The following is a 23,800-nucleotide window of genomic DNA, read 5'->3' as shown; positions in this document are numbered from 1 at the left end:
TTTTGTTTTTTTCTTAAAGGGCTGGAGCTGGCTCCCATGGGAGTGCTGGAGGAGTGAGGTGGGGGTTAGGTCAGGGGGCTCAAGGCAGGAACACTAATTTTCTGCCTGAGGTTTAAAGCACCCTGGTTTGATTTTTGCTGTACACTGCAGCAGCCATGGTATTATTGTTCAGGTAGCTGGGTCAATTGACTAATGGCTCATTGTTCTTCACTATACAGGTGTTAAGTTTTTCCTCTTTTTCAGAGTTTTGATGTTCCACTAATCAAGCTAAACTCTCATGGAGCAATTTTGCCGTCTGTTAGCTGCTCCTAGTCTCTGTATTTCAAAACTTCAGCTGTTTAGCATAGATGCTTTAATTCTTTGCAAAATCCTAGATTCACTCATGAAGACCAGTCGTTGGCATTAGCTAGGGATTTGGCTTAGAGTATGTAGGAAAGGGTGGCTCAGTCAACTGAAGATTAGGCTCTGTCCATGCTGTATGCAGCCATAACTAGAAAGATCTTTTATCTTCATTCTGCCTTTCAAAAATAAGGTGCATATTGTATTTGGAGGCACGTTGTGTGTGAGGAACTATGTGATTAAAATATACAGGGAATCTACTTTAAACTATGCTGAAAGCATGCTGCTGGATTCCCTTATTGTTCGTGTGTATCGCAATGAACCTGTTTGCTGGACAAAGCGTAAACCAGATTTTCATTAACATAGTGAGCAGCTGTGAGCTTGTCACCTCTCTTGTTAGATTAATATAAGTCACTTACTACATGAGTAACTGAAAATAAGAACTTGTGACCACTGTCATCCTTCTTTTCCAATAGGTGTCTGCTTTCCTTTTACATTTATCATCCATATAGTTTTGAAGGCTGAGGTTTTCCATTGTTCTAGCAGACAGACAACATCTTTCAGTAATAGTGATGCCAGTGGTACTGACAGCTCCAGTAGCCTGAGCGTAACTGTATTTGCTCTGAAACTTAATGTTTAAAAAAAAGAGGGTTGCAAATTAGTCTGCATACAAGTTGCCCAAAAAACAAGGCTGTGGTTGTGAAGAACATGTAATTACAGACCTTACAATAGAGCATCCATTCATATGGAATGAATGAAGACTTCCTTGCAGCATAAGCTTTAGAGCATTAGCTGAGATACCAGCAAGATTTAATTCAAATTTCACATGGCAATGAAGCAGTTAAGATTTCTGTGCATCTAGGTCTTGTGCTTTTTGAATGCTGAAGATTTCAATAGATAAAGATCAGCTTTTCTAGTAAATCTGCAATTATCCCTTTAGCAGCCTGCCACTGAGGAGGGCTCTTCTGTTAAATGGTCTCCTTGATATAAACAGTTGTCAGAGATCCTGAAGTATTTTGCAAGAGGGAGAAGAGAGAAAAAGAAAGCATGCAGCAGAGCACAGAGACCTCCAAATGCTGCTGGTCTAGATAGGGTAGGGTTTTCAAGACTTGCCATCCCGTCTGTTCTTCTTTTCCGTGTGCTTATCCTAGTGTGTGGCCTGTGGGGACACTAGAAATTGGTCCAGAAACATTGCATCATAGTGCTGAAGCATGCTGCCTGACTAGAGGCTATAGTGTTTTATCACTGACTCTGCTCCTTGCAGCAAGAATAAGAGTGGAAAGAAAGGAATTCAGAGTTACATTTGATTTGCACACATGTGAACTGCTCTGGTTTTCTAGTTTATGGGACTCCCTAAATTAAACCCCTGCTACACGCATCAGCTCTCTGCCTGTAAAATTATTTTGGGCCTTGTTAATCAGCATTTGCCGTTTGTCATTTAATATTTGATCTGTTACTTGTAGATCTCATCTTTCAGGACACATGGCCCCATATAGCACAGGATGCTTTTTATTCTGGTTTATATTTTGCTGAGGGAGATGGCATAAATAGCCAGTTAATGATATAGATGTTTCTTTTCGGGGGGTGGGGGGAGTGGAAGGGAGAGGGGGCAATTGTTTGGATTGTTTGTTTTTAAGGAGCAAATGGATAAGAATTACACTAGCCTTAGTGCTTATGACATTAGTAGATGTGCCTTGCTAGACAGATGTGTGTTCATCTGGAAGACACATTGCCATTCCAGTGTTTCCAGGGGTGAACCCTGCTGACATTCATCTGCCTGCCAGCAGTGCTCACTATCGCCATTTCTAAAGCACCCTATCAACATGGCAACATCCCTAGGGATGGTGTTTCCATGGAAATCTCATTGGAGACAGTCAGCTGATGTCTGGTACATCCGTAAACTTGTTTTTAGCTCAAGAAACCATCCTGTAGTTTCCCATCTCCTTTTAAGTGTTTTGCTTATATGTAATGACATAGAATATCCTTTAACATGTGCCAGATTGCAAATTCCATCTATATTGGATCTGTATTGCATTATTCTCTTTAAGTCTCTTCAATTTTGTGCTTGTGTTTAGCAACTGTGTTTGTCTGCGTAAACTGGGCTTTGTGGAACCTGGCATTCAGTAGGCTGGCAAGTTAACTCTATATTTACATGCACATATCCCTTAAAGAAAATGTTTTATAAAAACTAGACATAATTTAAACTGCTCTCTGAAATAGGAAAGATTAGAAGGATTTTTGGTGTATAAGTGTCTTATACCTAGTCTCTTGCAGTTTTTTCTAGAGTCTGCTGCCACTATTTCGAGATTCTAGCATTCAAAGTGAATTTTATTTATGTATTTGTTTTTTAAAGGCAGCGTTCATTTTGTGATTATCTGCAGAGGGAGAAGCTGATCATTTGAAATGGTAGGGGGGAGTTTAAAGGGGATTGACTGAGCAATGGAAGAATCACTTCTGACCACCTTTCACAATAGAAACCTGGATAAGACAAAGGATGGTCTTTGGGGAGTTTATTTTTCTGATCTTCAGGAAAAGCTAATACCCAGGAAAACAGAATGACTATTCCTTGTACTTACTGAAACCATTCCAGTTGGAGATGCCTTCATTTCCTTTTTTATAAAGTCTTTAAGATTTAGTCCTACATTTTCCAGACTGCAGCAGAAAAAACAAGAAATGTTTTTGTTAAAGGGCCACTGGTCTCCTAACATAGCTCAGCTAACTATTAATTTTTAAATAGTCTTTTAAAATTCAAGTACTTCATTCTTTTTTTTTCATAGTAGATGCACATTTAAAGCCCAGCTAGCAACAATCCATGGATTTCTCTTGTGAGCACAGGCTGATATTTATTTAAGCATGCAAATTTAATTTTAAGGAACATATACCCAGAGAGCTAGTAATTTCCATGTATAAATGTAACCTGGTTTTAAATTATTTCATAATTTTTTGAAGTATTATGTAGAGTGGAGAATAAAAGCCTCCATTGTGTGCTGTAGGTGAGCTACCATCAGCAGGAAATCTCTGTTGGGTATCTGCAATATTAAAATAGGTCTGTGCAGTTAGTCTGAAAGCTTAGTCTTTTTTATTGCAGCAGTCAGCTATCTCACATTGGGGAGGTGTGGGCACCTGTGAACATGTGTAGCATAGTATGTGATATATTAGTTGGGGATTCTGTTTGTCAGTTATTTCTGAAATTTGGAGGCAGCTACTCTGGTATTTGTTGCACAGACTTCTGTGGGGTGCTGCAGCAGTGTTATGTCTCTGATTGGTATGATTCTGAGAAATGCTGCTTTGTGGAAAGTGGGTCTGGGATTGCTATTAAACCTATAACTGATCCTGATCATCCCTGAATGCAGTATAGGCTTCCATGGGTTCTACGTCTTCTCCAATTAGATTAGTTCTGATATTTATTCTAGCACAGGAGATGGCAATTTGTAATTTCCAGATTAATTGTCCCTCATTTTTAGCCTGTCCAGACAGTCCTAGAGAGGAGCCCATTGTCTCTCATAGGCTTGTGGGGGCAAAATATTGAAAGAAAAATAGATCTTCTGCTGTATTTTCCTCTTGTGGTATGTGGGGTCTTTTATTCCAACCTCTTAAAAGCGAGTCTCTCTTGATTTTTTTTTTTTTTTTTTTTTTCCCCTTTCCTTTCCTTTTCTTTCTATTATTATTATTCTCTGTTTGTCCACCCCCTTCCTGTGTGCCCCTCTTTCCCCCCTTCCCCACCTTGCAATGTCTTTACATCTTGGAGACAGTAGGCCTTTTGGTTACCTGTAGTAATTTCATTGTTTATCTAACGGTAAAAAGAGAGATTATATATATTTTATATAGTCTAGATCTTTTTATGTAGAGAGATATAGATTGTGTGTGTATGTGATATGAATAGGCATTCACTGACATTCCTGTATGTAATCAAGAGGCCAAATGTGTGTATAATCTCCATACAAATATTTGCACTGTATCTAAATCTGTATCACTGGTTCTCAACCTTAAGTTCTGCATCAAGATGGTTACCTAGTTAATTTTGTTATTAGTTTTTGCTCATTGATCCTTCCTAAGGGCTATGTTTGATCGTTAAGCTGAAAGAAAACACATTTTCTCCATCACACCACATCACAGCACATTCTGCTGCTGGATTCCTTTGGAAAGGAAAAACAAATGCTGGTACAACTGCCACCTGCTGCAATGACATCCTTTCAGAAATTATTGGTAGCCATCACCCCTACAGCAATCAGAAGAAGGCTTCTCCATTCTTAACCTATTTGTTCTTGGAAGTGGCAGTGGGGGCACATGACGCTGCCTAGCACAACAGGCCCCTGGTCCACAGTAAGACTGGTATGCTTTGAGGAGTATGTGACTTGCTTATGTCAAACTACTTGTACCTATGAACACTGTTACTGTGGTAATGTTTATACATACTACTACTACTATGAATAATAATTTTACAGATAAAGAGTCGATAAAAACTCAGGAGTTTACTACATTCTTTCTGGACACTTGGCTTCCAGGATAATTCACAGTTTCAATCTCTTCCTCTGTCTTAATTTTTGGGGGGCTTTCAGAAGCTGAATGCTCTGCCTACTAACCTTTGCCATAGAGCTTTGTGATCCCTTTTATAGCTAGTACTAAAGTCTTGGGATAGTGTACTGTAGTAAGTCATAGATTTTAAAGATAGAAATAATAGTAGATAATCTACTCTATTCTGCTGATAGTACAGAGCGGTTAGGACAATACTTAAATATGTAAAATAGTAATCTGTGTTTTCTTTCTGAAGTTGATAGGATTGAGTGTCTCCAATGGAAAGGACCAGCTTGTGGTGTTCCACACAAAAGACAACAAAGACCTCATTGTCTGCCTCTTCAACCAACAGCCGACTAACGCAAGTTGTATCGGAGAGCTGGTTGGAGTCCTAGCAAACCACTTCAAGAGGTCAGTTGTCCATTTAATTTTCAGTTCAGTTCATCAGATCCATGAATTCTTTAAAGATCCTTGATGCTGATGTCTCTATATAACAGTGTTAATTTACTATGCCATGTTCAGGCAGAAGCAGCAATTATTTTTATATCTATAACAGGGCATCCAAACAGTGAGAGCCCCCAAGATAGTTCACTAGCCAGTACTAAGTATTTTGGGCATCTGCCTGCCAAAAGATGTATATTTGAGGTCTGTGCCAGAGATTAATGAACATACATTCTGAATGTGAATTACAGATTACCTGCTCTTCTCAGGGTCTGGTCCTTAATTTTTACCTGCATTGAATTAATCAGTTCTTCAGTTCTTGTTTTTGTCCTATGAATAATCATTCTGCTCTTGATTTTTAAACTTTTGTGTCTCTACTTCCATGTAAAGTGTTGTCTCCATATGTAGAGTCCATCTACACCCTAATGCAAATCCTGTCCAAGAAGCAGAGTAAATACTTACATGATTAAACTAAGCTGAGTTCTATGTTGCTGTGGACTGTGTGACTGGTACCCAAACCAACTAGTTTTGATGCTAGTTTGGGTGCGTATACAAGAATTTTGGTCAGGTCATGAATGCACTAGAGACATACCCATATACCCAAATCAGGAAACTGACTGTGTTAACGAAGCCTAAAAAGCCATAGCTAGCTCATCACTCAGCCTTCATACTAGAGGAATTCTTATTATACAAGGACATAATCTGCAGTAATACCATCCGTTTAATAATTTAACCGTTCTTGTTTATTTTGTCAGAAATCTGTCAGTCTAGTTCTGTGTGCAGTAGTGGATTTGTACTTGGATCGTGTGCTGGTCCGTGTTCTAAAGTTTCGTGGACCATTACATCTGATATAAGAAATCTTTTTTCATGTAGTGAGTAATTAAACATGTGGAACTCATTGCCAAAGGTTCCACTATGAAAGTTCTTATGTTAAGGCAAACCTACTGCTATATATGTATTGTCTTTTGAATTTGGCCTGTTCTTTCCATTCTGGTCTTCTGATGTTTTGAGGCTAACCTTATTTTTCATCTCTCTCGCTTCAGTTTGAGTTTTGCTTTGTAAGTTGGACTGGAGAGTGCCCTGGGACATGGTGGTGGTAGTGTGGTGGTATAGTGCCTCCATTTCATGACAAAAGACATTTTTTCTTGTTGAGCTCAGGTCTTGTATTTTTAAACCTCCTGCCACCTGAACCTGTATGGCTGTACAAAGCTTGAGAGCAAGTAGTAGCCCTGCTTGAGAATACATTGTATGAAAATGTCAATTTGTATATAAGGAACCTTTTAGTATGCAAAAAAAACTGAGAAGGGAACATTTTCCTCACAGAGTGACGTTTTGACCCTTTGTCCTCTGAACCGGTCAGTGCTTCTTTTAGTAAAGATCTAATTTGTTTAGCACTAGCTTTCTCTTTAAAATTAGACTTTACGGAGATTTCTCTTCCTCTACCAGAAGCAGTGGCCACACAGAACACCTCGCCGGGGTCCTTTGACCCCAGTACTCTTTCCTGCCATGGCAGGGGGTTGGACTTGATGATCTGCTCAGGTCCCTTCTGACCCTAGAAACTATGAAACCATGGAATACACCCTCCCAAACTGTTCTGTATTCCTGGCTGGCTGAAGAGAAGGCGGTCCAGTGGATTAACCCTCAAAGATAGCGCAGAGTACCATACCTTTGCTTCATTGCCCCTCCCCCCCAGTACTGTTTGCTTTGTATTCACACCCCAGCATCCATAGCTCATTTCCATGAATATCCAGAAGGCAGGGGGAGTAAAATGTTACAGACTCTTCTAGACCTCCTGAAGAGAAGTTCAGGCAATCTGTTGTGTCTTTGCTTCTCCTTTCTTTCAGCTACATGTGCCTTGAAACTTCCTGCTGTGCTCCCTAACCTGTGTTCATCAGCCCCTTAAGTTTCTGACATTAGCTGGGTGACTATGTAGCTTTGTTGAATACGGCTCTAGAATATACCAAACAAAGCATTTGTAACGAGCAGAGTTGGCACATTGTGTTGCAATTTCCAGAAACAGTCCCAGTTCCACGTCTGCATAGTTTGACTAAGCACACTGAGTATAATAACCCATAGTAGCCTTTCTTTATTATCTGTCAGGTGATCAGACTGATTGACGGAGGGGAGAGGTATAAGCTACGGAGATCCAAAGTCCTTCAAAATCCAGCATTTTATATACATGCATTATTCCTTGAATAATCCAATCACACATTAATACTCATTCAGTTGTGGAGATACATTTTCTGATTATGCATGTACTAGCCAATTAGCATATTAATTATGTGCCAAGCATGCATCTTTTCAATACCCAAACTGTTTACACATTCTACATGTTGACACATCATTAATTTAATTTTTTTATTACGTTCCTGTTCAGTACCAACTTAACCATAGCAGCTTGATTAGTTCTTGGTTATTTGGGGTTTGGTTTTTTTTGTTGTTTGCTTTTTAAGGCAGCTCTCCTTCATGGCTTGGTACATTGTACATTTTGATATATTAACCCTTTCTAACACTTTAACTAGGCCTGGCTTGGGGTGGCACAAGCACTAAGGCACAGTTAACAGCCCAGAGGTTGCAAGTTTGAGGCCACAGCAGAAGTGCTTACGGCATGGCCTGTCAGAGTCCAACAAATCTGCAAAGTCTGCTAAATAGCTTGTCACAAGAACATGAAAAAAGAAAGGACTAGACCTAACCTACTAATTCAAACAACACACTACAGGAACTGGTGTGGGGTATCATGTAGGATGATAGGGTAATATTCTACTGTGTGACAGATACTATATTGACTCAAATACAGGACAATGTTTTTCCGCCCAGTCAGCATAGGGGGAAAAAAGCCCCTTGTCTTATATTTGCATACAAGGAAACCACATTATATACAGTGTCATTAAACTACTGCCCAAAGCAGCATGTGCTCAGTAATGGAAACCAACTATGAAGTTGATTAAATGTGGCCAACACTGAGCATGACCATAAAACACATGGCCCATATTTGGCAAACATACTGATGGGAACTGGGTTTTTTTATTTACCCTTTTTATTAAAACGCACACTTATCTCCCTACACTTACAAAGCTTCACATATTGAGCATCCTTGTTTTACCAAAACTTCATATCGCAAAAACAACTACATATACTAAACTTTTACAGAACAATTTTCCTTAATATACACCCCCATGAAAAACTATTACCTCAGTAATCGTCTGAAACTCTCTGCCCCTCTCATCAGTCTTCTCTATTAGGGGTGTACAAGATGGGCCGTATTCAATCTGAATTTGGCTTGAATCGGGGACACTAATTCAGTTAGTTGATTCAGATCACTGTCCTGATTCAATTCAGCTGAATCCAAATCTGAAGATTCAATGCTGATTTGGAAAATGAGCAATTCTAGCATAAACACAGCTTGAAATATTTTTTCTACATACCTTGCTTTCATAGGGTTTGGGACACCTGTGGAATAGGTGTCCTGCCCCCCAACACCTACTGCATTTTAGGGATTCCTGGCACTCTACAGCTCTATGCCCCTTCCCTTCACATTTGTAACACACTATGAGGAGACCACCATGTGTGGACAAGTGCCTTTCCTTGTCACTTTGCTACATTGCTTTGGTTGCTCGTGGTTCATTATAAATCCCTGGTGTGGCCTCAGCTGGATCACAGATGGGAGGTGCTGCACCCAACCTGGGCTCCACTTGTTTGCCCTCAATATAACTTGTGCCCTCCAAGACCCATCCATATACCGTATTATCTCATACCTTCTGTACACACATTACTCTTCGCAAATTCAATTCCATCCACCTTTTTATGTCTTCTACCTCTAATAAATCCATATACGTTCTTACTATAATCGCTTGTTCCCATGACTTTTCCCCTGCTATAAAATTTATCCCTCTTAATTCTTCCCTTCCACATTCCTCTGCATGTTTCTTCCAGAAATGTTCTTACCCTTCACCATTTCAGTAAGTAAACTCCTAAGTCTTTCTGTTTGGGAAAGCAGTCAGACTGGTGAGATGTTCTGCCTGCACCTCCAGTATCTTAAACAGTACCTTTTATATGAACTCATATCTGTTCATCGCCGATCCCATCTGCATCCTGTCACCAGTTGATACCGATTTTTATCCTCAAACTCTGATCCCCCCTGACATCTCTCAGTGCATCTTCAGTGTCTTCCTGTTGTGCCGTTCCTGGTGGGCTGGCATTCTGTTCTGCTTCTGCTGCTTTTTGCCTCTCATCCAGTGTACCTTCTCCTGCTGTTCATGTTCTATCTTCTTTTCTCCTCTTCTCCTCTATTGCCTCTGGCCTTGTTCCTCTCCCTATCACCTTCTTTGCCACTGTATCTGACATTGTTGCTGTTTCTGCTGTTGCTCTCACCTGTGTCATCTTTCTTCTCTGCTTCTCCACTCTTCATTTGTCTCTAGACTTAATTTTCCACTTTTTTATCTCACTTTCCACCTCCTGGGTACTTGCCTGGTTACTTGCCACCTTTGTTTTGGGCTTCACTCCTTACACCCCAGCAATCCCTCTCTCTGCCCTTAAGGCATTGGTCAGGCTTTTAGCTGATTGCTTGATCTTAGCCCTGGAGGCTGAGAAACTGCTGATGGGAATCTACCACAATTTTTTTGCTTTTGTTTGTTTTGTGGACTAAATCGGTTCTGAATCCTATTGGGCAGAGCCCAATGATCAAGTTCCAAGTTTGAACTGAGCAGAGCTCAGTTTTTCAAGTCCTTGTGGCTTTAACACCATACAAGCATCCTCCTTCCCAGACTCGTCAGTCTGAGGCTTCGGATACTCCTCAAACCTGTGGCAGACATTCTATGTGCAAGCCCAGTGACCTTGGGGTTTGGATGCCCCCTAATCTTACTTACTCTTAGCCAAAAGGTGAGGCAGAAAGCAGGAAAGCAGCCCCCCATTGTCACAAAATTGTGTAGTTCAGTTTTCTGCATCTGGGGAAACTTTCAGGGGTCAGCATGGCCAGAGTGAAAGGGGCAGGCTTCACTGTGAGAAAACTACTTCTTAGCTTACAAGAGTCGTGGTGATCATGGTATTTCCTGTACCAGGCTAAGAAAACTCGTGGGCTAAGTACAGACAGACAGTCAAAAAGTCCAAGATGAATCAATTCAGTCTTTGCAGGTCTATCTAAGATGCAGAGATTAAACTGAGAAACAACTGGACGGCAGTTGCATGCCTGCAGTGGCTCAGGCCAGTAGCCGGGGGATGCTAGAGCATGGGTGTCAGACACGTAGCCAGTAGGGCTGTGTGAAATTTGGCCACCAGTTTTGTTTTGATGCTGTTTTGACCCGTTGAAACAGCAAAATTGAAATGGAACAGATATAGTCAAAACAGCCTTGAAACAAAACAATGCAAGTCAAAACGTTTTGCTCAGAGGATATAATGGGGAAGGATAAAACAGCTTATAACGTTGTCATTTCTGGTGTGATCTGGATGAAACATGCAGGAGTGGTAGCCCCTTCTGAGGGCATGAAGTCTACCAAGTTTCAAGGAGATTGGTATAGGAGTTTGGGGGAAACTGTACCCCAAATTCTTGAAAGCAAAACTCATGTTATATGTATGTGTTAAGCCACAGTGGGATCAAAACTGCAGGCATACTAGCCCCTGTAGAGGCCACAAAGCCTGCCAAGTTTCAAGGAGATGGGTGCAAGGGTTTGGGGGAAACTGTACCTCAAGCTGCAGAAAAGCAAAACTGATGACATGGGTGACACTGTGTGTTAAGGCGCAGCAGGATAAAAGCTGCAGGCCTGATAGCCCCTGCTGAGACCACAAAGCCTGCCACCTTTCAAGGAGATAGGTGCAGGGGCTTCTGGATTCTGGGGCCCTGCACCTCTAGCTGCTGACGGGTGAAACTCGCGTCTTGGGTGTTTGTGCAACTGTGTCTGTCTTGGGGCACGGGCTGTGGGGGAAGCTACCGCAGGCCTGGCTACTAGGCCACAAAGCTGCAGCCACAAAGCCTGCCAGCTTTTAAGGAGATAAGTGCAGGGGGGTTCTGGGGCCCTGTGCCCCTAGCTGCTGACAGGTAAAACTTATGACGTAGGTGCTTGTGTAACTGACTGCGTCTGTCTTGGGGCAAAAGCAGTTCCTGGCTCTGTATTGATTCTTTCCTGTCCTTAGTTTGTGGTTTTGTAGGTGTTAATCCTTGCTCATTAACTTGGAATCCCAGCTAGCTACTGTGCATTGAGCTGGTCCCTGAATGAATCATGATCGATTGTGTAACACAGTAGCTAGCTAGGATAACGAATCTTCACCAACCTTAAATATCTGGCAAACATCACCAAACAGGACCTCAAACAGTTTACCCAGAATCCCTCTGTGGCTCTCTCTCTCAGCCTGTCGCATATGATTAGTGTGGCCCTGCCCTCTGTGGGGTGGAGATGGACCGGGTTCCCCTGTACCACATCTGCATTTTGGAGAATTTATTTGGAGAACGTCCAGTTCCAGTCATGAGTGGAGGACTAATTAGCACATGGATCCTTTGTTGGCTGATATTTGGAGTACATCCACATACTGAGTAGTGCTGAGCTGTGGGATCACCATGGCTTGAGCACTGTTGACTCCGCTGTAGCCCAGCCCAATGAACTGTATGGTACATCATGAGCCTTTGATTTTGGACTAATGTCATGCATAGCTCAGTCAAATTCCAGAACTTTTGACTATTGGGCTTTGCACAATTGAATCTAGAACTGATTTGGCCCTTGAAATTTATATAATATTTGTCTGTGTATGTATGGACAAATTTAATATATAAAAGAACAAGTCTGTATGATATAGAAGCAGGTACAAAAGTTCTGCTTAAAAGTGTGTTTATGGAGTACCTTAGCTAAAACTTGCACCAATGACAAAAAAGGTAAAAATGTATCAAATCTGGATGAACAAAGTCTATGGTACCTTTAATTTACCTATTTGCCTATTTGAAAACTGCTACAAGTATGTTTATTTCAAGGTCATTGTTTTCAGATTTGCCCTTCACTTCCATGTGCTCAGGGTGAGAAGGATCTGACAGTAAGGAGGGGGCAAGGGGCTGTACGGGAAATAAGTTGTGGGGGGGATGGGAAAGCAAGAGGAATACCTGACCTCCCAGACTTATTTTCCTTGCTGTAGCAGTAGAAGGGGGACAAGTTCAAGGCAAACCTCCAATAATTAGATTCCAACCCTAGAAAATAATAACAAATTTATATATTTTCAGTATATAGAATGTAATTATCAGGGGTCATCTTCTCTTCAGGGTCATCTTAGATTTGAGTAAATATGGTATGTTTCCAGTACGAATGCGTCTGTACATATGAAATGCTCATGCACAGTTAAAGGAGTTGTGGCAGAACAGAATTTGGGTGTTTTCAATTGCCAGTGAATTGCCATCTTGAATTGGGACTTTAGAGCAAGCCCTGCCAGCCACTGCTCAATAACAAAATTGAAAATTAAACTGTTGAGATTTGAATATCAATATCTCATTTGAAAGGAATGTTTGGGCATTCATGTAAATTAAAACTGTAAAGGCGAAATGAAGCTTCTGAATGGCAGAAGACCAGCCCCACATGCTCCCTCTGCCCAGCTGAATATTAAGATGTACTTAAATGTGTATTTTGTGCCCTAAAAATCACTGAAGTTTGAGTAGAAATCTTGCAGTGTGAAGCTCTTGTACCTTCATTTCTGGAACCCTGCAAAATTTCTTAGGTTCTGGTTCTTGCACTGCTGTGTTTGAATGCAACCAGACTCTTTTCCCCAAACATACGTAAGTGCACTTATGGCCTTAGGCATCTTTATTTTTAAAAGGACCCTAGTGTTGGGAACAGTTGTTCAGTTACTGACGTTTTCCATCCATTGATGACCCTACAGCTCCTGTGTCCTTATAGAATTCATAAATAATTCCCCTTTGGCTTCCCTTTGTGCTAGGCATGCCGTAAAGCAGATGCTCAGTTACCCAAAGCTGTGGTTTTGCCATGTATCCAGTATAGATTTGTGTGTAGTTTAGGTCTTCCCTTAAAAAGAGAAAAAAGGTAAGAATATTATTTATGTCAGGTAATGATAGAATTTTCTTACTTATATGCATTTTTTCACATTGGTTTAACAATGAAAAGTTTCAAAATCTAGAAAGTCCTTTATTTTGGCCGTGTTATCTAGAGAATTCCCTAAATATTTAGAATGATTGGCAAATATTTTCAAGGATTTTGGTTTTCCCTTGAATAAACAGTAGTATTAGTCTTATTTAATCTTTCAGATGACACCTGTCGGCACTGCCAGTCAAACAGGAAAGCAGGGTTACCAGACACCCCTGCTTTGTGGTGCCAATAGAAATAACTGGTGAATAGTCACGATGTTCTGCAGAGAAGCAGTGCAAGTTTCTCTTCCTAAATATTTAGCTCAAGGCCAGGACTTCCCCCATCAAAGCAAAGTCTACAAATCAAAATAAAAGGAAATATTATCTTAGTCTTCAGCTGGTTTCAGTTTTCTAAGAGTAAAAAATCCTGCCGGTGGAAGGGATTAGCTGACCCATGGCTTGAGTGTCTTTGAGAGGTTCCTCATTAAGCTGGTATTAGCTGAAAGTCACTGCAGGCCTGACGGCAAGTGTCAGGTTTCTTTGTGGTGCCTGTCAGGAGGTGGTTGCCATGAAAAGAAAGTGGATCCGGCAATAAAATATCCAGTTTGATTGTTCAGTCCTTGCACAACCCTGTAATGTGACTTCAGAGTGGTATCTCACACCTGATATGCTCCACACCTGTGCAGTTGCAGATATATTTTCACTGGTTGTAAAAAGTAGTGATGGAAGGAGTCTTCAATTTAGCTTTTCTTTTTATGGGCGTGCACAGTTTTTCATGGCCACCTTAGTATAAATGCCAAAATCTTTTTAAAATAGTTTTTAAAAAGGATCAGCTTGCACAGCAGCTCCAGATTAAATACCATTTCTGGAACATAAGAAGCAAGGTTAATTTAATGATGGTTCCTTTGAATTAAGTTCATAGCTTTACAGTTTATATTCTGGAGTTCATAATTACTATGTTCTTATCGCTTTTTTTCCCCAAGTCTTTGGACATAAAGGAACAATAGATATTTAATTTAATGTAGTCCTGTATAATTATGTGATATGATATTAATACAATTTATGTATGTGTATTATAGGCAATGCTGGCAGTGACACCTATAGTTAAGACTGTCTTGTCCTTTTCATTAGAAGACTGTTTTCAGTTTCTGATATCTTTTGCCAAGGTCTTAATTCTTTGGTCTGAAATTTTCCATGGTGCTGTGTCAAGCTAATGATTTTGGAAAATGTCAGCAAAAATGCTTCAGCCATTTGACAGAGGGATGGTTGGGAAAAAAATATGCCTTCTTTCGTAAGCTGTGGCACTTTTTTTTTCCCCCAAGAAAATAAGGTGCTTACATGTTTTGGAACAAAGTCCCCAAATCTTGGAAAGATAAGTTTCTAGATTTGTGCCTTTTTGCCATGGGCAACTGATGCCACCTTAGTCGGGGGGGGCACATGCCCCCCCAGCGACCAGTCAGTGACTAAGGGGGTCCCCCCATGGCCAATCTCACCAACTGCTCTCTGCGGCCACTTCCAGGAGCACCGCTCCCTGGCTGGTGCTTTTAGGGGGAGCATTGGCACTACCCCCTGACACCCCTGCCCATTGCCTAAGCCCAGAGTGCAGCCTGTCAGGGGGTATAACAGCACTCATGGGGGTGGGGGTGCATGTGCACCCCCTACACATCGCCACTGCTTTTTGCTGCCCCTATGGTAAGGTACTTGGTTGAATTATAAGCAGGGATTCTGGTTTTGTCTGATTCCCAATTTTCAGTTTTAAAAAAAAGTAACCCCAAATCCACATTTTTCCATGATTAAAATGAAACATCACTATATGTTTGTTTGTTTGTTTGTTGTGTTTCATTCAAATCACAGCAAAATGCGGATTTGGGGTTACTTTTTTTTTTTTAACTGAAAATTTTGGGATTTTTTTAAGTTGGAGAAAACCAAGATCCCTGATTATAAGACTGAAAATTGTCTTGTTCAAGGCTGAAGACAAAATTCCAGCAGAGCTAGTTACCAGAACTGGGAAAGGAACTGTCTTGCTTCTCCTCTCAGTAACTCCCAAATGGTATCCAGGCTGCATGGAGGAGGAAGCCACCTGACTCGGAAGCAGAGAGAACAGAAGCCATATATGAGCTCTTGTTCTCCTACCACTTGCTTTCTCTAGCCCAAAGGTCTGTCCCACAGTTCTAGAGTTCACAGCTTCATGCAAGTCAGCATATTAAATTGGGGCTTGAAGTAGACTTGGGGAATACCCAAGAAAGCTTAAGATAAATCTACTAAAGATGCCTGCAAGTTAAAGCTTGTTAAATCCCTGCGTGTATAGCATTCAGCCATGCAGTGAGTAAATCCTCCTTAGAGTTTCTAAATCACCCAGATGAGAAGTTGAGAGCAGCTTTTTAAGTACTAAGGTACAGCAGTTGCTGACCTCTATGCAGAAGTATTGGAAAGGCTATTAGGACTCTGTCCAGGCTCAATCTATCTATTCTCTCCAAACATTTTAGACTGTGTTATCATTGCATGGGAATAGCTTGTAAAAACTCAGTGAAAATGTTTTCTTCTCCCTCCCTTACAGGTAGATTGTTTAATAAGAAACTACCAGTTATTTTATGTTGGACAAAGCACAAGGGATGGTAGTTATTGGTTGTTTTGTGTTAGAAACTTGTCGCACATCACAGAAACAGTTTGTTCTCCAAAGAGCTGAACTAAAGCATTAGACAAGTTGTTATGGTGGTGGTTAAATGTGTGGTCCTTCTTACAAATGTATGGGAAGGTATTCCCTGAGCCATGAAACTGCTGCTGAGAAATCTGTCCCCTATGTTTTAAGTTCTGCTTTTTTGTGGTCTTTTTTAATAACTGATAGGTTGGTGGTGCTTGACCAACCTGGTTAAGCAGTCAGCAGAGATTTGGGATATTAAAAGTAGTCCATGTAGATTTGGCTCTTTGTTACTGGCTAGGAAGAAGCTGAGTCTGTTGATCAAAAGTCTTGCATCATTAACAGGTGTTTACAGAGCTAAGTGATTTGGATAACTAGAAATTGTGTCCAGTTAGAAGATTGTTGTATGTCCCCACTCCCCAAGCTAGGAAAGGTGTAACTTCATTTTTTTTGTACAGCATTATAGCAAGTTGTTTTCAAGGCTTTAAGCAAGATCCATATCTAAATATCCATACCCATTATGAACAATCAGTAGAATGTTCCAGGTAAGCAAAAGCATTCGATTCTTGGCAAGCTAGAGTTGGTTGTGACAGCAGAAAAGATTGGATAAGTTCATTTTTTTTTCATTCATATTATTTACCAGTACTTTAAATTATTTGAAATATATATGAAACAAATCTGTAGATTCCAACAGCTATTTAAAATGGTAATTTGGAATGAGAGTTTACTTGGTGCTGTAGAGACAACTTTAGTCTGGAAAATATTTCTTTTACCCATCTTACTTTGGCTGATTGAATTGCCATAGCATGGAGAAGTGCTAACTGAGATTAAGATTGCATTATACTACATGCTTTATATCAGTTTTTAGATGTCTTTTAACTAAAGTACCACCTGTCAACACTGAAAATATAAACAGGTTACTTGAAATGGTCATTTTAGAAATCCATATGGGGTGGGTTGTTTTTTTTTTAAACTGAATCAGAATTATTTTGAGGACTTTGCCCTCAAAGGAAGCTTACACAATATCCTCAGAAGATGGGCCTGGGAGAAAAAATCATAGCTTGACTGGACACCAGAAAACAGAGACATTGGCTTTATGGCTCTTAAGTGATCTCTTACCTCTTCCCCTGCCAACATCTTCCCACCCTGGGTGATAACAGCCCACTTAACCTTTCAGGTGATCAAATTCACCATCATCATAATGAAGTCAAACAGTTGTTCTAACTTGCACTAAGCTTAGACTATGACTGTTTGTTTGTTTTCCAGACCTGCTGACGGGCATTTTGAAGCCCAAAAGCTTGTCTTTTGTCTCTCCCAGCTGTAGTTTGGTCCAATAAAAGATATTACCTCGCCACACAACTCTTGCTTCATATGTAAAGCTGGGATGATCTAGTTGGTGCTGGTCCTGCTTTGAGCAGGGGGTTGAACTAGATGACCTCCTGAGGTCCCCTCCAACCCTATTTTCTATGATTCTATGAACTATAAGATGGTTCTTGATCCAAAGTGCTTGCAATCAACATAGACAAGAAATAAGTTAGGAAGGAAGTTCTCACTTTAAAGTGGGGGTGTTGAAGCACAGTGGTCTCTTGGTAGAGCCAGGAGCTGGCCTAAGTCACTGAGGCCTAGTTCAGACCTTAACCACAATGCTGTCATGCCTCTTGCTGGTCAGTGCTTCAAGGGAGTCAGAAAAATGTGTAGCCTTGATTCTGTTTTAAAAATGACCCCACGTACACTTCACAAATGACCATTTCAAGCAGCGTACCTACACAGCTGATATAGGCAGGAGATGATTTGGATTACAAGTTTGTTTTAAAAAAAAAAACCCCAACAATACCACACGAAAACAGAAAAAACTGTTCTTGATACTGTGTTAGGCAACGTGCATTAAGGGTGGCCTCAAACTGGAACAGCAGTTTCCAAACTGGGTTGAGACCCCCAAATGGGGTCGCAACATCAGTGGATGCGGTCGCAAGGGTTGGGGGCCATGGTTTGGGAGTGAGCAGCCATGCTGAGGAAATGGGACCATAAATGGGCTCATGCTGAGGAAAAGTTTGGGAAGCACTGAACTAGAATGCCTCAATGGCTGCTTATGCATTGTAGAAATCATGAAAGAAAAAGTATTGTGAAGTGTACTGTTTAACTGACTCCTCTTTAATGTTAATTTAGAATTATTATTAGAAGTAGAATTCTAATTTAACAGAATTATTTTTAAGTGTGTTGGTGAGCCGTATCCTTAAACATAACAGCCCACATTAATTGCTGCTTCAGAGGAAAGACAAATCACAATCAAGAGATTGAATGTATTTGGTGCAAGAGGAATTGACAAATGTTCTATTTTTTGCTGTTCATAACAATGCAGGTGACATTTAAGTTTTATTGCAAACAAAGCTTCCTCCAAACACGTTTCAGCGAAAGATTTTAATGCCAGTTGATATCACCATCTGAATATCAGGGATTAAGGAGAAATCATTCAATAGTTCATACCTCTTGGATTTTCTTTGTTAAAAAACACAAGTTCTGGGACATCTGCCTAATCAAAAAAGAGGCAACATTTTTATAACTAGACGCACGTTTTGAGCTCACCATGCAAATGTTAGCATAAAGGTGTGGACAAGAAGCTTTTTTTAAATGTTTCCAAGTGAAAGGACTTGGAAACATTTACAGAAGGAATTGTTTCAACTAGGAGATGGAGTGCACAGCCCTTGTGGTACCCTTCCCCACCCCCAGGTGGGATGTTTTAAATTCACTCCTTTGGAGCAGCAGAAGTTCCCCCCACCCCTGCTGCCACCATCCAGCTATCCAGCCTCTGTCCCATCTACCTCTCTACTCCCCCTCTCACTGGAGAGGAGAGGTCAAGGGCCCAGCCCTGAAGAGCCTGGCACCGGTGGTGGAGGCTCCCTATCTCCTCACTGCTAGATTCTGATTCTCCAGAGACATTACCGTCTGTCTTTCCACTCCTCCCTGACCAGATTGGAAAGACATTGGTGCTGCCCCTCTCCTTCCTTCCCCAAGTCCAAAACCATTTGGGACCAGGGAGTGGGACCTGGCAGCTGCACAGTTCTACAGGCTGTCACTCAGCCTGTATTGTGCACCCTGCTTTCCCTTCCTCTTCTTCTCCTCAATGAACAGGATGTGTGGGAAGAGTTGAGTACTGTGAAATTTTGGACTTCAGAGTTCCCATTTTGATATCAGTCTTTTAACCTTACATTTTTCCCTTTCTTTCTTTTTTTTTTTTTTTTAATCAGTGTTACCTTCCAGGGCTTCTAGCCAGGCCCAGGTAACATGTAAATACAAGTTTCAAAAGCGTAGACTGCAGTAAAAGTCATGTCAACACGAGGGGATTATATTAGCTGAGTTAATCTATTTAAAATTGCACCTCTAGTGTAAAGGGTGTAACTTGTATGGGACAGACTTTGGTTAACCAGACTGATGGATTTACATATGTATGACATTCATGATGGGTAAAAGAGCAGGATTTTTTTTTTTTTTTTGAACCACTAAAGGCAGTACTTCAGGAGAATATTGATTGATGTTCATGTCCTTTTGGGACAGAAAGAAACATTAGCCCACACTGCTATTTGAAAATGAATGTGTAGTGCTGTCTTAATGAGCAAACATCATTCCAAGGAAATAGCCATCTTTTTAAAGGCAGAAAATCTCATCACAGAAGGAGAGTGCTAGAGCTACTGGTATCAAATTAATCTGTCACTTAAGCTTTGTGTACACTAGGAAAATTACCCATTACTGACAATGGGTGTCAGCAGCACAGGCAGCCAGACTAATGATGAATACTCTTTAAGTGCAAGTTCCTATCAGCAGTAGGGAGCATTTGTAGCACAAATGAGGCAAGCTGAGTTCAACGCTTCTTTAAAAAAAACCTTGGCTAAAATAAACTGCTACTAAATCGATCTATCCTTCATCTCCATTGGCCACGTGTATCCCTGGCTGACATTGCTGTTAGCAGTGGCTAAATCTTGACAAAGGATTTTGTCAAAATCAAACATTGATCCTTTGTCAAAACTCATTTGATCTTGTATCTTGACCAGACTTTTCTCCCCCATAAGGTTTCCTGCTGATACCAGTAAAAACTTTTGTATAGACAAGGGGGCTAGCTGCTATTGCTTTTTTTTTTTTTTTTTTTTTTTTCTTTTTAAACCACCTGGTCTACAGCTGCTGTAAGCACCTGGGAAATTTTAGGGAAAGAATCTGCTATAGATTCAATTTTAGAAGCAGGTTAATCCTGCTTTATTAACAGGATTTTTTTAGGATTAGCAACATTATATGTTTTTTAAAGTTGTAATCAGTCTTTCTATTTCCTTTTTAGTATTTTACCATATGAGCAATTAAATAAGATCATTCCGTTTCATTTTTAGTGATGATCAGTTTCACCTTCAGGTTATCAGTTGCCCTATATAATGCTTCTCTTTTAGTATTCACAGGGGTATGCTATTCCAAGCTCTCCTTAGCTTTTTGAGCGGGCAGGGGGCAAAGGGGGAGAATCATTCTTTTATGAATAAAATTATCTTCTATTTATATTAAGTTTTGTAAAATTTGTTTCCCTTTTTTAGAAAACAAAATAGTGACCCAGAACTAGAATATACTCTAAGCTCTTTCAAACCAATTAATCACCCTTGGAGAAGTTATTTAATGCTGGAAGTAGATAATAAAAGTGAAATGACTTTTGATTTAAGGGGCCAGTTAATTTCTTCAGGGGAAAATATATATAAAGTAGCAAAACTGGCCAAACTCTTCATTTAATACTCTTTTACCATTTGGTTTGGTTTCAGTAGCTTAGGAAAAAATCTGGGATAGTTTGGTTGTATCCTCTTACTTCACCAAGAATGACAACAAAATATTAACCCTTCTGCAAATTTGTTTGGTTTCTGCATTTGTGGTTCAGGGGCAAATCAAGTGTATGGTTTGAAGACATTTTCACAAACTAACATGGATATTGAGTTAGGAGGAGCTGTAGAGCTCTGACAGGGAGTGAATTCGTAGCATGTGTTTTCCATCTTCCCTTTCAATCTGTACCTTGAAAAGGGTTTTTGCAGGCATTGATATTATCTAGGTTCTGATTACACTGTGGTGTTCTAAAGAAATAGTTTTAGCAGTTTAGAACCATGCGGGCTTATGGAAGTTCATAATCCAGGGTGGGCAAAATATGGCCCAGGGGCCAGATCTGGCCCACCAAATGACTGTATCCAGTCCACGGCTGTTCTGCTGAAGGAGAATTGTATTCAGCCCGCAGTTGCCTTGGCTTTTGGCGCCTCTCACCATTCCCCCTGCTGGCTGGCTGCAGCAGGAGCCACTCCCCTTCCCAGTCCAGCCTGGTCCTATCCTGCCTCCCTAGCCTTCTGTAGGCTTCATGGGTTGGAGTGCCAGGCTTGTGCCTGGCAAGTCTGTCTATGCAGAGCTCTGACTTTGCATCTGCTCAAAGACCTGACCAGCCCAGTGCCTGGCAAGTTGAAGTTTAGGTAAGGTTCTTCCCACTGGCAGGGGAAATGGCGCAGTGGGGAGAGGGCCAGGAGATGTGGGTTATCCAGGCTTGGCCAGGCCAGGACCTGGTAGGGCATGGGTGTTGCTAACATGGTGCTGTGCTGTCTTCCCACATGCTGTTTTAGGCTGCAGCATGTGGGTGCAGCTGAAGCAGCTGGTGCAGTTCCTGTGCAACACCACGCAGCCGGGTTGGGCAGGAGCTGTGCACCCACATGGCAGAGAGCCATGCAGAGGAATGCAGTACGGCACTGGCCCAGCCTGGCCTTGCCACGTTCCAGAGATTTGGGGTGGGGAAGGGAGTGCAGGGAGAAGGGGACTGGGAGCTGCAGGTTATCCAAGCCCAGCTGGGCTGGTGTCATATTGTGTTTCCCCCCTTCTCTCTTCCCCCAGTCCCCTGCCCAGAGTCCCTGGCACACAGCTGGGTCTGGCAGGAGCCACTCCATCTGCACCCATGTGGCCCAAGGTGGTGCACAGGACCAAGCTGACCCGGGGACTCAGGCCAAGGGAGGGGGTGCAGGGAGAAGCGAGGAACAAAGGTTCCTCTAACCTTTGTGCACTCATCTCTCTGCCCTTAGAATGGGGGTGGGCAGTTATTTGGGCTGGAGGGCCACTTGGGGAGTGTTGCTGAGCTGTTTGGGAGGGTGGGGTGGAGTGGTGCTGATGCAGCTTGTGAGAGCTCGCCAAAACTCCCTAAGTGGCCCTCCAGCCTAAATAATTGCACACTCCTGTCATAATGTAAAAGTTCCAAAATGTTAGTATTCGGCACTAAAGTAGTACCAGTGTCTGTGCTGTTGGACAGGCCCAAGAACAGACATGTTGTTGTCCTAAGGAATTTATAATCCAAAAATAAAAGCAGCCTTAAAATACCCTCACACACTTGAGAAGAGTTAACGCAGTTTAGTAATGACATGTGGGCATGCACCTACCTGTACATCCAGCTCTGTGACCAAGATGTTCTGCCTTTGGTGCCATTGAATTGCATATTCTGCACACAGCTCCCCCCTGAGAAGGTAATGTTGCAGAATTAGTGGAATGGAAATGTCATCTCAGAAAAATGTTGATTATGAGCCACATTTCATACAGCTGGCTATTGTATTACTGTGACATTGTTTCTGAGTTTTTTAAATATAGCAATTAGCATCTATGCAGGGTTCTTTAACAGATAGGATAAGCAATTAAATAGCAATTTTCTAAAGGTGCTTATCTTGCTAGAAGTGGTTAAAAGCATACAAGGAGGAACATATGTCTAAATGTCATACAGATCCCAGATCACATTTAGAAGTACAATGCAATACTACTATAGGATCAGACCAACTTGGTGTAGATAGATTGTCAGCTGTATGCATGGAGTTCCACAAGCAGCGGTTATAAAAACTGCTGATCTTGCTGTTGGTTTATTTTTCAACCAAAGCACTGGCTACCTGCTGTTCCAATAGCCTTTCCTCTCTAGTAAACAGATGGTCCCAAGTTGGCTGCCCTTACCATGGTTTAGATTCACCAGCAAGTCAGTATTATCAAGCTGTCAAAGGACCCATCTGCCCTGAGCAGCTGTCCTGGCATTTGCCTGCATGTGTGGTGGGAACCTCAGCATTTCACAAATCTCAGGCATATAAAACTTTTTATTTTTGTTTTACTTAAGGGGTTGGAATTTGTGCCATCTGCCTCTTGTGTTTAATCAAAGGGATATTAACAGTCTTACACATTAAATTGCCGCTAAAGTTATTGAAAAGAATTCACTTTCTTAGATGCACTGACCTTGTTTGGAGAGCTTATTTGAGATATTGTCTATCTTTCCTTGCAGTAATGTGTTTTTTAAAGTTGTAGATTGAGATGGGAGGGCAGGCACAGATAAGACACAAACACAGAATCTGAGCCGGGAATTCTGGTGGATTAATCCCTGTTTTTTCACTGACTCACTGTAAGACATTATCCAAGGTCTTTATTCTCTCTGACTTGGTTTTTTCATCTTTAAAAATGGAATGATGATGCGCACTAGTCTTGCTCGGTGGATGTGAAGATTTCTGCGCTATTTTTCCCTAAGCTATTGAAGATTAAAAGTACTTTATTAATCGTGTTGACTATTAATACAATAAGACGATACATTCTGTCCTTACTTTGCAACATATATACTTTGCAATATATTGCATATGTTGTCTATGTTGAACCTTACTGTTTCCAACGCATACATGCACAAAAAAATAATTGGCTTGCTGTTCCCCACATGCATGGACTAGCAAACCCAAGCTTCCAACAATTCCCTGGATCTCTTAGCCCTCAATTTCCCATTTTAAGAAGAGGTCCTTACCAACCCTAATTTTCTA

The 23,800-nt window shown here is 41.1% G+C and overlaps 1 protein-coding gene across 2 annotated transcripts in view; it reads left to right on the top strand.

Annotated features, from left to right (window-relative positions):
* The window catches only part of MYO1D (myosin ID), a 268,077-nt gene that overhangs the window by 170,424 nt on the left and 73,853 nt on the right, over positions 1–23,800 (top strand). For both annotated transcript variants that reach the window (XM_090044297.1, XM_090044298.1), the window contains exon 21: positions 5,111–5,265. In XM_090044297.1, the coding sequence (XP_089900423.1) occupies positions 5,111–5,265 (155 nt within the window). The remainder of the gene's footprint in view (positions 1–5,110; positions 5,266–23,800) is intronic.

The sequence above is a fragment of the Crocodylus siamensis genome, chromosome 4, assembly GCF_052110815.1.
Source record: "Crocodylus siamensis isolate JL-2025a chromosome 4, ASM5211081v1, whole genome shotgun sequence".
Lineage (NCBI taxonomy): Eukaryota > Metazoa > Chordata > Crocodylia > Crocodylidae > Crocodylus > Crocodylus siamensis.
This window is presented reverse-complemented; position numbering and strand designations above follow the sequence as displayed.